Genomic DNA, 15,386 nt, shown 5'->3' with positions numbered 1-15,386 from the left:
AATAACACAATGAAACTCCATAGGAATAGAAAAGCCATTAATTAGTCATTGTGGTATCCTGTCCTAAACATGGTAATAACGTGGTGATTTCTTATGTATTATGGCATTGAATGATTCCCATATTCATCCATCATGGTATGTATAGAACATGGCACTCCAAGGTACTTTAAAGACTACCACGGCATTGCAAAGCTAAAGAAACATGGCATTACCAAGTTCCAAAAATCATGATATTAGCTTGGCACTTAATAGTTTTTGGATGGATCAAATACAAAGCACAAACACTCTCACTCTCTCACTCTCTCCACACACACACTGTACTATATGTACATATAGGCAATACGATATTGAACCACAAGCCACACTAGTATCGTATAATACTATAATAATATACAATAAAGCACAGTATACATTTAGAAATAAAAAGAGGTTTACTGTAATTCAATACAGGCTCCCAAACATAAACGTTACAAGCATTCATTAAAAATATATCTTTTCTTGGCACTTGTTTTACATTATTTTGCCACTTGAACATAATAAAATACTCATTAAAATAAGCATCTAAAACAGATCGATCCCATTATATGTTAAACTCTTTTGTCCACATGATGGTTTGATCAATGCTTTAAGATCCAAGATTAAAAAGGGTCCGTCTTATTCAATTTTTGATCGTTTTCTCCCACTGGATGCTCCCACAGCTGCAGACTCAGCCTAGATAAGGAAGTCAAGATTGTTTGTTACAATGTTCAAGCAATCAATCAATTTACAATACTTCTAAATAGATATCTAACCTTTCTCCTTCGTGTTGCAGGGAAAAATTCTTCAAGTCGTGACTGTCTAGTTGGGCCCATTTTCTCATCCACCTCCCTCTGCTTCCTTCTCTTTAAGAGAGACTCACGAAACTTCTTCATGCGTCCCCGCACCCTTTCTTCCCTGTAAACAGTGAATAAGGTCACACACCCAGATCTCAGAGACTATTAAACATCAGACATAGAGACGTACTTCAAAGGCTTCTCCTTGCACAGGAACTGCACCAGACCCTCTTCATCAGGCTCACTCCAGGCCAGGACAGGGTCGTCAATTTGTGGGGTTTCAAAAAACAGTTTGCGGGCATCATTGTACTGCCAGTTTGGTGGGATTGGGTGTGTCTGTAAGAATTGACAGCCAAAGTCACCTTTATTTTTAATGTATGAAAAACAGCATTCTGAACATTCTGTTTTACACAGATTTTTGTGTTCCAGAATCCAGATAAATTAAAATCATATTGTAGAAAGCAAATCAGGGTTATTTAAGCCATGCTGATATCTAGAGCTATATAGTAGTATATACAGTAGGCACTGTATATTATCCATACAGAATTTAAATAACATTTTTGTTTTGCTGCATTAGGTAAGGCAATGGTTATTTATAAATATAAATATCATTGGCTGATATGTCAAATCACGCATACAGTATGCTTGCTTTTCTGTTCAAATTATAGTGGTTTGCGAATGTAGCAGAGCTAGATGTTTTTGGTTTACAAGATTTTTTTCTGAACAAGTACCTTTCTGTTGACATGTTCCATCACACCCTCTATTGTATGATGTTGTTTAATGAGCTTCAATGCCCGACTCGGCCCAAGACCCCCAATCTTATCACAGTAGTCACAGCCCAGCAAGATACACAGGTCAACAAACTAGTAAAGAGACACAGAAATATACATTTATCAAACACACTTTTGGTATTAAAAGTCCTGTTCTTTTGGATTTTTTCTCCAAATGACTTACGAATGACGAAAAATATAATTCAAATATTACTCGAAATAAAAAATGAAGTTAAAACTACTACAGTCAGTGGTGATTCTAATTACATTGAGACATGTAGTTTAGCAGCTATTGAGAATGAGGCTCTGAGATTTATTTCCAAAACATAGAGCAATCTATTAAAAAAAAAAGGCAAATCAATTAATGATCAGAATAAAGTATGAATGTTTTACCTGTTTATTTGTCAGCTGTAGGGCTTCCAATAGCTTTGGTAAGGAGTACTCCGTCACCTCACTATCAGATAAATTATGTAAGGACAAAACCATGATTGAGATATATACATATTATACAGTTGTGCTCAAAATTATTCATACACAGGCCAAATGTTTAATTATGGTGAATTTTATTTGACAAATAGGTATCTTCTGGCTGAAAATAACACAAAAGGGTGACAAAAGAAAGTAAGACATTGTGTTAGAGATATTAACGAACAAGCGTAGGTTTTTTTTTTTTCCTTACATTTTGACCAAACATTCCATGTCCACAATTATTCTTGCCCTTTCTCAATAATCAATGGCAAATCCTTTATTTTTCATCACAGTTGTCAAACGTTTTTTATAATTGGTGACAAGTTGTTTGCACAGTTCCACTGGGATTTTGGACCACTCCTCTTTTGTATAGATCTTCAGGTCCTTGAGGTTGGAAGGCTTCCTTGCCATCACTCTAGTCTTTAGTTCTCTTCACAAATTCTCAACTGGATTCAGGTCTGGACTCTGGCTTGGCCACTCCAAAATGTTGATCCTGTTCTCTGCCAACCACTTCTTGACTACTTTTGCTGTGCGTTTTGGATTGTTATCTTGTTGGAAGGTCCACTGCATCCCCAGGCCAAGTTTTTTTGTCTTTTAAAGTCTGATGTTTTGCGCCAGAATCTTAATGTAGTAGTCTTTTTTCATGCCATTTACTTTTACAAGGTTGCCTGGCCCATTGGCTGAAAAACACCCCCAACATGTTCCCACCACCATGCTTGACAATGGGCATGGTTTTCTTGAGGTTGAATGTTTCTCTTTTTTTTCTCCAAACAAAAGCCACATCCCTATGTCCAAACTAAATTTTTGTCTCGTTAGACCACAGGATCAATGACCAAAAGGCTTCTTTGATCAGGTGAACTTTTGCAAAGGCTAGGCAAGCTTTTCTGTGCCTGTCTTGAGGAAGTGGAGTCCTCCCTGTTCGGTGTCCATGGAGGCCAGCCTTTGTGCAGTGTCCGCTGGAGTGTCTGCCTTGAAATGTTAGTACCAGCATTACTCAGATTATTCAGGATGGCTTTGCTGGTGATCCTTGGATTCTTCTTAGCCTCCTGCACTACCAGTCTTGCCAGTGCAGGGGTCACTTTTGGCTTCTTACCACGTTCTTTTAGATTTTTTACAGTGTGAAACTCCTTGAATTTTCTAATAATGCTTTGCACAGTAGTCACTGATAATTGAAAACATTTGGAAATACCTTTGTAGCCTTTCCCTTTCTTGTGAGCCCCAATGTGCAACCGGAGGTCAACTGACTAGACAACAGGGTAGCAAACAGGTGTATCGACTGAATTTATAGTTGATTAGAATGCTCTAGAACATGCTGGAAGTTACCAGGAGCATTTAGAATGGTGCAAAAGATTGCATTTCCTGAGAATTTTTTTGATAAGATCTGGATATGAATAATTTTGGACATGGAACATTTTGTCAAAAAACAAAAGCGAATATTTTTCATTACTATCTCTAACACAATGTCTTACAGTCTTTTCCCACTTTCTTGTGTCATTTCCAGTCAGAAGACACCATTTCTTCAAATCAAAATTCACTCAAAATTTGGCCTGAGTATGAATTTGAGCACAACTGTGTGTATATACAATATATATAACAATATAATATAATAATATATATATATATATAAATAATATAATCAGAATGGGGAATTAGAATTTTCTCTCACCTGTCTCTCTTTGCATTGAGCTGTCGGAGAAGAACAGTCCCTCCAAATGCCAGTGTGTCCATGTCCTCTGAGGCTACAGCATTAACTGTGCCGATTTTGACCAGGTGGGCACACAGTGCCTCTGCTTCACCTGGAGCCTGACATTTAAAGTGATGTCAAAATAAGTCAAGCAATAACCTCTCAAATTCATATGATTGGTTATTTGGATAACGCTAACTAAATTAAATAGGGAACTAAAGAAAACAATAAAAAACCTTGATACAGGGCACACCCATGAGCTTTAGGAGACGCAGGCAGTCTTGTTTAAGGTTGGACACTAAAAAAGCACAAAACAATGTGCATAAATATCATAGTCACCAGCAAATTGGGAATGATAATGAACAGAAACAACATGAAACTATACAATATAGTTATGACTTTAAGATATATTAAGAAATAATTCTATTTCAAATAAATGTTATTTTGAGCTTCCTGTTCATTAGAAAATCTTGAAAAACTGTATTACAGTTTCCACAAAAACACTAAGCCACACAACTGTTTTCAACATTGATAATAATAAATGTTTCTTGAGGAAGCAAATCATAATAGAATGATTTCTGAAGGGTCATGTGACACTGAAGACTGCAGTAATGATGCTGTAAATTCTGCTTTATTATCACAGGAATAAATTATATTTTAAAACTTATATTCATTTAGAAAACATTTATTTTAAACTGTAATTATATTTCACAATATTACTGTTTTTATTGTATATTTGGGTCCAATAAACGCAGTCTTGGTGACCATTTTTCCAAAAGTAAAAAATCTGACTGACCCCAAAACTTAAACCGTAATGTTTTTATTACATCTCCACACACCTGTGTTGGGGCTCTGTGAGCTGTTCCAGCCTAAGCTTTGAGCTCTTTTCTCCAGCTAGAGGAATTCAAATAATTGACATATTATTAAATACCAAAGGATTATATAATTAATATTATATGCATGTGATTAGAACACATCTTCTCACCACAGCACTCTTTTGACTGGGTGGTCTGCCATCAAGCACAAAGACAGGCTTGATGTCGTGCTCCAGGAAAGTAAGAGTGCGGTAAAACAAGCCTGCGAGAGGGCTGCAACATCATATGTTCATATTTGTAAGATACACACACACACACACACACACATTATATATATATATATATATACATATATACATATATATATATTATATATATATATATATATTATGGACTGACTTCTATAAATATATATATAATATACGTACATACACATAAAGGATAACATAAATATATATATAGGGACATTATTATTTTCAACCCAAAAAATGTTTTTAAGCCAGTTATTTCAATTTTTTTGCTGTAGTGTGTCAGATCTCCGTGTGGTCACAGCAGCTGTTGTCAGACTCCTTGTGCATACACAAATCTAATTGGATTATTACAATTAAAGGCAAAAGGAATGTTTGGAAATGTGTACTGATAGTTCCCACTGACACACTACAGCAAAAGATAAATAACTGGCTTAAAAACATTTTTCCCCCCAGAAAATTGCTTACGTGCCTAAGACTTTTGCACAGTACTGTATTTATAAAGGATGAAAAGATCAGAAGATTTTCAAAAGAGAAAAGACACTTATTTGAATTAATTTTTTTATCAAACCTTAGCTTCAGATGGCTGGGGAGAGCTGTGCGAAACTGATTCACCACAATAGATGTATCCAGTGCGATAATCTTCCCTGGATCACAGAAACATGAGTTATAGATTTTAAACAAATATAACAGAACAAAAAGTAGATGAGTAACGTTAGATGACAACCGTAATAACAAGCTACGTTAACTCTGGAGTGTAAGTTACATTCGAGATAAATTTTTCTGCCTGTCAATGGCTTTCCTTACTCTTTTCTCATTATATTGCCCAATACATTATTGCAACCTATATTATTTTTACTTCGATTAACTCAATAAGGTTTTGGGCTAATACATTGATCTTACCTGAATAATCGCCGATCTCTTTGCTGCGCATAGACGCTGGCGCGTCAAAATGAATTAAATGTGCTAACTTTGTAATCCCCATTTTACATTAAACCCGTTTTTACTCTAATCGTGCTGGTAGGACAGTTGTTATTGTCCTTCATCACACAGCTTCATTTCCGCATGGTCCCTGTGCTCAGGTGGTTGACATGGTAACACAGCGCTGATAGGCCACCGCTACTTGACGTAACCAACTCGTTTCGCGACCATAGATAAATATACACAGAATCCTCATTAGTGGCTGTTTCTATTTGACAAAAAAGACTGCGTAAATCAAAACCACACATGTACGATCAAAATGTACAATCAAAACAGATACGACATTTGCTTTGTTTTTTGACATGTCCTTTTATTTCATATTTCTATGGGCCGCTTTACGTAAGCCGTCCACCATATTGGAACGGTCAAACTGGTACTTGAACTTTCGAGAGCAAATTGTTAAAGGGATATTTCACCCAAAAATGAAAATTAGCCCATGATTTACTCACCCTTAAGTCATCCTAGGTGTATATGACATTCTTCTTTCAGACAAATTAAATCAGAGTATATAATAAAAAGTCCTGGCTCTTCCAAGCTTTATAATGGCAGTGACTGTTGCTTTGTTTTTGAAGTCCATAAAAACTGCATCTGTCCGTCAAATAACGTGCTCCACATGGCTCTGGGGGGTTAATAAAAGCCTTCTGAAGTGAATCGATGCATTTGTGTAAGAAAAATATCTATATTTAAAACTTTATAAAGTAAAGCTCAAGTCAATCGCCTTCCGTGGAAAAGTGTTGAAAGTGCCTTCTCGCAATTCAAGATGCGTACGCAACCTCTGACGAGCGCACCTGGTAATGGAAGCCTTATGAACGGCAGAGGCACTTTCAACACTTTTTCCATAAATTGAATACGGAAGGTGATCGGCCGAAACTTTACTTTATAAAGTTTTAAATATGGATATTTTTCTTACACAAACGCATCGATTCGCTTCAGAAGGCCTTTTTATGGACTTCAAAAACAGAGCAACTATTACTGCTATTATAATGCTTGGATTAGCCTGGACTTTTTTTTAAATAACTAATTTTTTTATTAGTCTGAAAGAAGAATGTCATAAACACATAGGATGACTTGAGGGTGAGTAAATCATGGGCTAATTTTCATTTTTGGGTGAACTAACCCTTTAATAGTAATAGGCTAAAAGTAGTTCATAGAAAAAAGTACATTGTACAGTTAAGTTAAGTTAGTACATATAAAACCCCAAACCCAAACACATTCTGATTCTCTTATGTGAAATGTTATCCCATTTCTTCTGGAATTTAAATATTGGCGTTTTCCCAACCAGGATCTGTGCAATGTTTTTTTTTTTTTTTTTACAAGAAAAGAAATAGCACTGCATTGGATACATTAACATAAAATTAAATGGACAAAAAAATACTCAACCAATAAGAAAAGTATGATCATAATTCTTAAGAAAAACGTATTGTTCTTATTGTTATCAATTTTATAATAAGGGAAATGTTATGTTAGAATATGGGAAATCTCAATCTGTGCAGTGTGGCTTCATTGATTCTGCTGTGTTTGACGACACACTGACCGTTCCAAGATGGCGGGCGCGCCGATGTGTTCGGAGTGGTCGATTTTGTTTTCTACGTGTTCTATCTATGTTCGCGAACGCAAAATCTGCAAACAAACTGACCCACCTCGATTTCCGTAGACGAGCTGGCGTGCGAGAAAGAATAGTTTTGAAAGTGATGCGCGTGTGTAAGCGGAGGATGTACAGACTGCCAGTCTAAATGTTTGTCTAAATATTTTATTAGGTCAGCTCGGCCTAAACATTTCTTTGTATATAATAAAAGCACATGTAGCAAGTAAAGATGGAGCAAGGACTAGAGATGTCAGCAATGATTCCTGCTTTGCAAGAACTAGCCAGGTAACATAAATGGCTGCTAATGGCGATAACGTTACATATTCTCCTGTAAAATACTCTTGACAAGTGTCCTCAACATAAATATGTTGAAATAAAGCTCATACAAGGCCTCTTATGTCTTTTCCAGTGCCAGTTCAGTTGAGTACAACCAGGCTGTGCAGAAACCACGTCAGATACTGTGTCAGTTCATTGACAGGATACTGACAGATGTTGATGTCGGTAAGGAAAAATGCATTGCGTCTTGGAGTTATTTGAGGGTATTTGTGTTGTTACGTCAAAAGTATTTTTAAGAGAACATCTCAAGTTCTGTCATCGTTAACTCACCCTCATGTTGTTGCAAATTGCTGGTGGTTGACTTCACATGGTTGAAGAATTATAGTGAAAACTATTCACGTGAAGCCCTCTAGAATAGACTATGCTTAAAAAGTATATATTACATAAAAGAAATACATCAATACAAATATAACAAATTAAAAATAAGGCATCCTTCTTGTTACTGATGAAGTTCTAGGTTCTTGTCACATAAATGTTTTCCATAGTTTACAATGAAATCAATGTTATGAACTGAACAGCTAAAAACACACAAAACAATTCATACACTACTAGACAGTAGATTACATTTAGTGCATAGTTTAAGTCTGTAGTGTATAGTAATGTATAATTTGGGACGTAACACACTTTATATATATTGATGATTTGATGATATAGGCTTATATGATGATAGATTTTTCACTATTTATATATCTATAGTATAATTTGGTATATAATGTAGTATATATTTATAATATATTCACCCAAAAATGAAATGTCTATCTTCATTTACTCACCCTCATGTCGTTATAAACTTGTATGACTTTCTGAAGAACCAAAAGAAGATAAAAAAAAAAAATTCTAATCAAACCATTTTTGGTGACCATCTTCTTCAATTGTATGGACAAACAATCATGAAAAAAAATCATGTAGGTTTGGAATGACATGAGGTTGAGTAAATAATGATAAAATGTTTATTTATGTGTGAACTATCCCGTTAAAAACAAGTTAACAGAATATTTTAATCTGTTAGAAATGTCTCTTCATCATGTCTTTCTACTGTCAGTTTTTAGTACAGTCATGTTTGCAATGTTTGTCTTCTCATTTTTATAAAATCTATTTTTTTTTTTTTAAATCTCTCACATTTTAGTTGCTCTGGAGTTATGCAAGAAGACCAGTTTTGAGCCGGCATGTGTGATGCTGCTGGACTTTGTGCAGCACATTATTAAATCCTCTTCATTAATGTTCATAAACCCAGCATGTCTTTCAGATCACTTCAAAAACTCAGAGAACAACTGCACTGGTAAGTTGATATAGTTTACATTATAGCTGCCAAAGCTTTGCACAACTACATTTAACTTAGAATGTTTGCTTTCCTTCTCCCATCATAGATTTCAGTAAATGGATCATCAACCGCCTCTTGCGAATTGCTGCTTGTCCAGAATGTGAAGATATTCACACAAAGATCTCGTCAGTCATCTGTTCCTTGCTTCACCTTTTCAGAGCCAAGGGTCCAGTCCTATTTGGCCAGTTTTCCACAGAGCTAATATGTTTAATGCAAGATCTAGTGCATAAGAATTTCATGTGCAGACCATCAGCACAATGGCCAGTGGTGGTGGAACGCTTCTCCATCCGGTCTGCAGAGTCTGCTGTTTACCTGACCCCTACTAACCTTCAGCTGTCTTCATGTGCCTCAGCTCAGATGTTGTTAGTAACTTCAGTAACAGTGCTGACAGATATTTTGCAGGGCATTTTCTTCCCAAGAGAAGTGGGCATCATATGGAACTCTACTTGCCTCATGCTGTCTAATGGGAGCCCAAAGCTCAAGGCAGCGGCTATGTTGCTTTTAACTCGCATTGTGACTCTAGGAGGTTTCCCTGAAGGCCATTCACAGCCATTTTTCTCTGCTTATTTGCATCTCCTGGACTCATTGCCTGCTTTTGAGGAGTCAGAGCTCGGTGTCTTTGGCAAGGATTTCCAGAAGCTCTCCCAATGTGTTTTCCTGCCAGAGGAAGGCACTCACAGCTGCTTTGAGAGAGTCCATCTGAACATGCTGATGGAGAGGCTTGAGAAACTGGTGGTTGCTGGGGCACTAGAGCAGTTGAAGATAATGGAGGTGAAAGCTACACTTTGTGAAGTCTTCTGCTTTGTCCTCAAGTTTGTTCCTCCCGGATACGAGTGTGCAGTGCAGATCCGGAAAGAGAGAGTTGCAGCCATTTGCAAAGCTCTCATTAAGACCATCGGAACCAAGGACCAGCAGGAGGTAAAGGGTCAAAAGAAAAAATGTATTTAAAAAAAAAAAAGAACTATTCTATTAGTAGATTAATCAAAACCCATATGTTTTTCTATTTTCTGTTGAACACAAAATAAGAAGTCTAGCAAAAGGTCCAGGCTGCTCTTTTTCATACAATCAAAATGAATGGCGACATGACATGTCAAAGCCTTAAAAATGACACAAAAAAGATAAAAACATCAGTCACAATGGTTCAGACATCTTTTGCACTATATTCAAAGTGTTCTGAAGCAATGTGGGGAAAAGGAATGGCCGTTCCTGACGTTTAAAGGAATGGTTCACCCAAAAATTAAAATTCTGTCATCAATTACTCAACTTCATGATGTACCAATCACATAAGTCTTTGGTAAACAAACACAGATGCTCAATCACGAGAACAAACCTCATTGGTTCTTGTGTGTCAAGCAAGCACATTTGAGCTTCCATTTACCATATGTGCTTTACGAATGTGGGTTGATCAGTGTTTATACATGAATAAAAGCCTAAATTATGCCTATCCATGCCTATTCAGAAGACTTGGATTAAACTACTCAATTCACCACTAGATTACTTTTACGATCTCTTTACAAACTTTTTGAATTGTCAAAGTTTTAGTGAAATTAACTTTCAATGGAGGCACGTAGGCTACATATCTCAGGTTTCATTAAAACATTTTGTGTGTCGAAGTCTTATGGGCTTGGAACGACATGAAGGTGAGTAAATGACAGAATAACATTTTTTGGGTGAACTATCCTTTTAAATTGTTGATAGTTTAAAATCTTGCCATACATTAGCTCAAATCTCATTCTTTCATTTAAATCGACATGTTGTCTGAAGTCGTAAGGTGCTGATGTATTGTAGAGAGTAACGTATTTTCTGTTAAAAACTAGCAAAGTGTGGAAGGCTACCTGTACGCTGCCCTCAAGACAGATGCCATTGCTGCAGTGCAGGATATGCAGGTCGCTGTTTCTGACCCTGCTGATCCTAGTATGTATGAAGAGGGGGTTCCAGCAAAACGACCAAACCTCTCACTTCCAACCCAACTAAGGAGCGAGGCCAAAGCTCAGCCAATGTATGCAATTCTCCGTCCCCACTCAGTCTCTTCAGATAGACTTTCCTTCTGTCACTCTTACTATGTGTAAAGGTGAGCTTAACACATTAAGACGATCTTATCTGCCATCAGGCAGGTGGACATGAAGAGCAAAAGTGAGGTGTGGGCAGCTGTAGACAGCCGACTGGACGAGTTACTGACGCAGATGAGGGACCACACACTGAGTCAGTGCGTGAGCACCGTGCAGGGACTCACGGTCATCTTCCACCTGGCTGCACTTTGCTCAAAGCACTGTCTGAATGGACCACAGAGGTACGGTTTTATTTAAGGCTTTTGTTATGTTGCATGGTTATTGGTTCTCATTTTTAAATACCTTTTCACTGGCAGAGGAGAGAAGACATCAGAGACCTCAGATGGAGTCCAGCTTGTTTGGTTAAAGCCTCAGATTTTGGCTCAGGTAGTCGAGAGCTGCCGCACCGTGATGGCAAACACCTCTAACGAGAAAGAGCTGGAGCCTCTGGTGGAGGGCACTGTCAGGATCCTTGATGCTGTCCTCTACATTAGCAGTGAGTGTATTTTTTGCAAAGGATTTCGTTCAACTGCATCTTGGTTATTTTTTCAGGATGCCCTAATATAAAAATTCTGGTCAAAACCGAAAAGCCTACTGTTATTTTCAAGTTATGGCTCTTAACTGATAAATGACAGATTTAAAATACTAACATTATAATTTACAGTATAAAAAATGATATTTATTTTGAGATTTGCTAAAGATCACATATAACACTATTATTAAATTGTTAGCGTTTTTGAAGATTAACTAAGAATGGGAAACAAAATCTCTAATTTTGGCCAATGGCTGTTATACATTACCCTTCAAAAGTTTGGTATTTTTTTAAAGAAATCAATACTTTTATTCAGGGATTGAGCAGCTGTTTTCAACATTGATATTAAGAAATGTTTTTTGACCAAATCAGCATATTAGAATTAGAATTAGAGTTCTGAAGGACCATGTGACACCTGAAAACTGGAGTAATGATGCTGAAAATGCAGTTTTTCTATCACAGGAATAATTTACATTAAAATATTACAATTTAAAAGATCGGTTTCACAATATTTCTGTTTAAATAGATTTTTAATCAAATAAATGTGGTGAGCAAAACAGTCTTCTTTCAAAAAAACATTTTAAAAATGTTTTACAGACCTTTTGAACTTTTAAACGGTAGTGTCTGGCACCATTGTTTTGTGCATCCCTAGTTATTTCACTAATTTGTTTAGAAATTGCACATTTTTGTTTATATTTTTTTATGACCCTAGAGCAGCCCATAGATATATTTAACAGCGTGCTATAAGTTCATTTGAAATAATTTTATTTGCATTGTCTGTTTGCAGCCAATAGTCAGGGTGACACAAGTTTTTACAGGAATGTTTGTGCACTGCTGTCGATTCCATGGGTGCTGGAGCATTCTTCACAAACGGTTTATCAGACGGCCTCTTTTCCTGCAAGTCTGATTGCACTCTCCCAGAAACTCGCTCCTGCATACTGTAAGTATCTAATCCATTAATGTTTTATAAATGCCAAAAGGGAAGTGCTGTAGCTGTGTAATGCTAACGTATAACTGTTTATTTTAATCTGGTTCCTAAATGTGTTTAATTCACAAATTATTTTTCTTTTAATGCTTGTTCTTTTGTAATTTTGTCTGTAGCTGCACAAACTCGAGCACACTGTGTGTTTCTGCTTGCTCTGCTGTCAAAGAGTGTGTGCGGTGACTGGCGGTCATCAGTTTACCGTTGGGCCCTGCAAAGTAAGATGGAAGCTGAGCGGGCCAGTGCCGTCAGAGGCTTCCCTCTTCTGCTGCACCACCTAGGAGTCAAATCCTACAGCCTCATCCACGAGGTCCTTCTGTACGTCACCATCTAACAGTCAATATGAAAATCATCCAATATTGGCACACATCAATTCAGGGTTCCCATGGTCATGGAAAACCTGGAAATATGTGAAGTTAATGAATGGCAGAAAAATGGTTAAAAACTTTTTGCTTGAGATAAATTGTGCTTGTAAACAGTTGTTGTGATATCATGAGTGGGGGCTCGGACCCAGAAATGGCATTCCTTACGTCACAACTCAACAAGCGGATTGGATCCGAGTGAAATGTAGGTCGGGCCTTGATTTTATCCTTCAGGATTTGATTGGATTGTAGGAAGTTGGGTGTTGCTAACTTAGGGGGGCAGATCTGAATGCCAATTTGCAGTCAGTTGTAGAGGATTTTTGGTCCCACTCTCCGCCGCGACACGTCATAAACAGAACAGATGTCGATGGAAGGATCCAACGTTTTTGATTAAAGATCATAAGTGCACATTAAGTTAATTTACCATAAACACTGAAACATTCTGTAAAAAAAATAAGTGTTGATTTTGATTTCATGCTGACATTAATACTAGTTTTTTACCTTTTAAATGTAATACTGCATTTAGGAACAGACTCCAGGACACCTCAACACAAGTGAAGACTGAGCTGGCCGGTATCACAGGGCAGCTGGCCTGCTGTTTGTCTGAGAGCTCGCAACTGCAGTTCCCTCAGGAGGCGACGCCTTCCCATGAGCTCCTCTGTGCTGGTCTCAGCATTTCAGACTCCCATCCCTGCCAGACCTCCTCAATCGGAGCCTCCATCCTCACCCCGTTCCTTCTGCTGCTCAAACCTGTGGAGGACATGAAGGTGAAGCAAGGTTAGTCTGGTCAGCAACAGTTTGTGAAGCTTCTGAAATATTTAACATGGAAAGGCTTTGTCTATTTTATAGGTGAAGTATGTAGTTTCTATGACACTAGTGACACCTATTGGAAATACAAAAATATAGCATATTTTGCAAACTGCCCTTTAGCGTGTCTAACCCCCTTCTCAACCATCTCAAACATAGCTGTTATGGTGTTTGTGAAGGCATGTCTCAACAGGTAAATGTAGGCTAATTTCAATAAAAGATCCAACATATTAGGAATACTTTTAGCTTTGTCACTATGTCTGGAGCGAACACCAGCTTCTTGCTTATAATAAACCCATTCAACATTTCAGCAGTGGGCTAATTTTTTGACATGACGCACCACAACTGTTTGAGGCACATCAAAGTAAACAAAGTGCTACATTTGTCTTTCTGAACAGGTGCATGATGATGCTGTATAATGGTATCGAAGTGTCCATTGTAGTGTGGAACATCGCAATGCCCTGTTCGCTTTGATGTGTTCATGAGCTGTTTAATCTTTAAAGGGGTCATGAACTGGCTTTTTAAAAAAAAATGTATACTGTTGTCTGAGGTCAACTTATGACGTTTGCATGGTTTTTACATTCAAAAACATCTTAGTGAATAAGTAATAGGCTATTTTCTACCCTGGTTTTGAGCTTCTCTCAAGACATGCTCTGTTTTGATGGGCGTGCTGCACTGAAGACTTGGAAGTAAACGCCTACTGCTATGATTGGATAAGATTTGCATATTTAATTAGCTTCAGCTCCCCTCAGTACATGTGGGAATTGACCGTTCGCAAAGACACACCCCCTTTAGTTACTGTTGCTATGTCCGACAAGCCGCGGTCTCACACCACCACACTTATCATGTTCTCACGAGTCACGCAGTAAAAAACACATCGCACTGATCTCAGAGCAAAGAGGATAATGACAACGCACTGACAGACAGGACAGAGCAGGCTACTTTTAATAAGAAACAAAGTCTCAACTCTAACATTTTGTAATTTTTTAAAGAAATGTAAACAATAAATACCATTTTGTGTCTCTTTAATGTGTGGTGACATGTCGCTGTAACGCCTCAGTTAAAGCTCCTCGTAAACCGATCATCTCTTCCTTCTAGTTAATTTATAGTATCAAATAAACATGAATGAACTTCAGGAATGTTGAAGGAATGTTGTTTCAACGTGGAAAGACGTCAGTACACATCGTTTTACAAGTTCAAGTCCACCAACGTTAATCTACGAACTCTCTTTACTGCTTTGTCGGACCAAAAATGGTGGATTCGGCGAATGGCGGATTATGATTGGTCAGATCGCCTGTCAATCAAACTCCCGGCGAAGGGTGAATTGTTTTGAAAGCGTCTGGAGAAATGCTCACAGGGCTCGCAAAATGCCTTTATCAAACAAACACAATGATTTATCTCTCATCCACCCGCGATTGATTAGAATGCTATTTTTTTATTACTTGGCCGGCCCGATCGGTGAATAACCGCGACCCGTACACGCGCACACACGCGCAAGAAAGGAATGTTATTTCACTATTTAAGATAGCCCATTGGCAGGCTGTGCTTTAGTTTTGGTAGCCCGTCTGAAAGACACATAGGCCCGGGACGTTGGGCTTTGTGAGCCCTGGCCCATAACGTTACAAGTCCGAGTCT

At 37.6% G+C, this 15,386-nt stretch overlaps 2 protein-coding genes across 2 annotated transcripts in view; one reads left to right on the top strand and one right to left on the bottom strand.

The window, feature by feature from the left end:
- Positions 1-410: 410 nt before the first annotated feature.
- LOC307127356 (putative flap endonuclease 1 homolog) lies at positions 411-5,865 on the bottom strand. Its single transcript, XM_079818520.1, has 11 exons — positions 5,701-5,865; positions 5,369-5,444; positions 4,720-4,822; positions 4,574-4,628; positions 3,971-4,032; positions 3,717-3,853; positions 1,976-2,036; positions 1,544-1,675; positions 1,003-1,148; positions 792-933; positions 411-711 (listed from the first exon to the last, which is right to left on the bottom strand). Exons 1-11 carry the CDS (start codon positions 5,780-5,782, stop codon positions 655-657), a joined length of 1,053 nt encoding a protein of 350 aa, XP_079674646.1. The 5' UTR covers positions 5,783-5,865; the 3' UTR covers positions 411-654.
- Positions 5,866-7,428: 1,563 nt separating this feature from the next.
- atr (ATR checkpoint kinase) overlaps positions 7,429-15,386 on the top strand; it is a 32,852-nt gene continuing 24,894 nt past the window's right edge. The window contains exons 1-10 of the mRNA XM_079818486.1: positions 7,429-7,648; positions 7,773-7,864; positions 8,826-8,978; positions 9,067-9,938; positions 10,838-11,019; positions 11,131-11,310; positions 11,386-11,564; positions 12,388-12,540; positions 12,702-12,900; positions 13,471-13,721. Coding sequence (XP_079674612.1) covers positions 7,593-7,648; positions 7,773-7,864; positions 8,826-8,978; positions 9,067-9,938; positions 10,838-11,019; positions 11,131-11,310; positions 11,386-11,564; positions 12,388-12,540; positions 12,702-12,900; positions 13,471-13,721 — 2,317 coding nt within the window. The 5' untranslated portion in view covers positions 7,429-7,592. The remainder of the gene's footprint in view (positions 7,649-7,772; positions 7,865-8,825; positions 8,979-9,066; positions 9,939-10,837; positions 11,020-11,130; positions 11,311-11,385; positions 11,565-12,387; positions 12,541-12,701; positions 12,901-13,470; positions 13,722-15,386) is intronic.

This window comes from Gobio gobio, assembly GCF_949357685.1.
Source record: "Gobio gobio genome assembly, chromosome: 6".
Classification (NCBI taxonomy): domain Eukaryota; kingdom Metazoa; phylum Chordata; class Actinopteri; order Cypriniformes; family Gobionidae; genus Gobio; species Gobio gobio.
This window is presented reverse-complemented; position numbering and strand designations above follow the sequence as displayed.

Coding starts and splice junctions, on each gene's coding strand:
- LOC307127356 (XM_079818520.1), bottom strand. CDS start 5,782: ATGGGGATTACAAAGTTAGCACATTTAATTCATTTTGACGCGCCAGCG. Junction 4,823..5,368: donor CCCAGCCATCTGAAGCTAAG/GTTTGATAAAAA, acceptor ATGATGTTGCAG/CCCTCTCGCAGGCTTGTTTT. Junction 712..791: donor CTGCAACACGAAGGAGAAAG/GTTAGATATCTA, acceptor TTCCTTATCTAG/GCTGAGTCTGCAGCTGTGGG.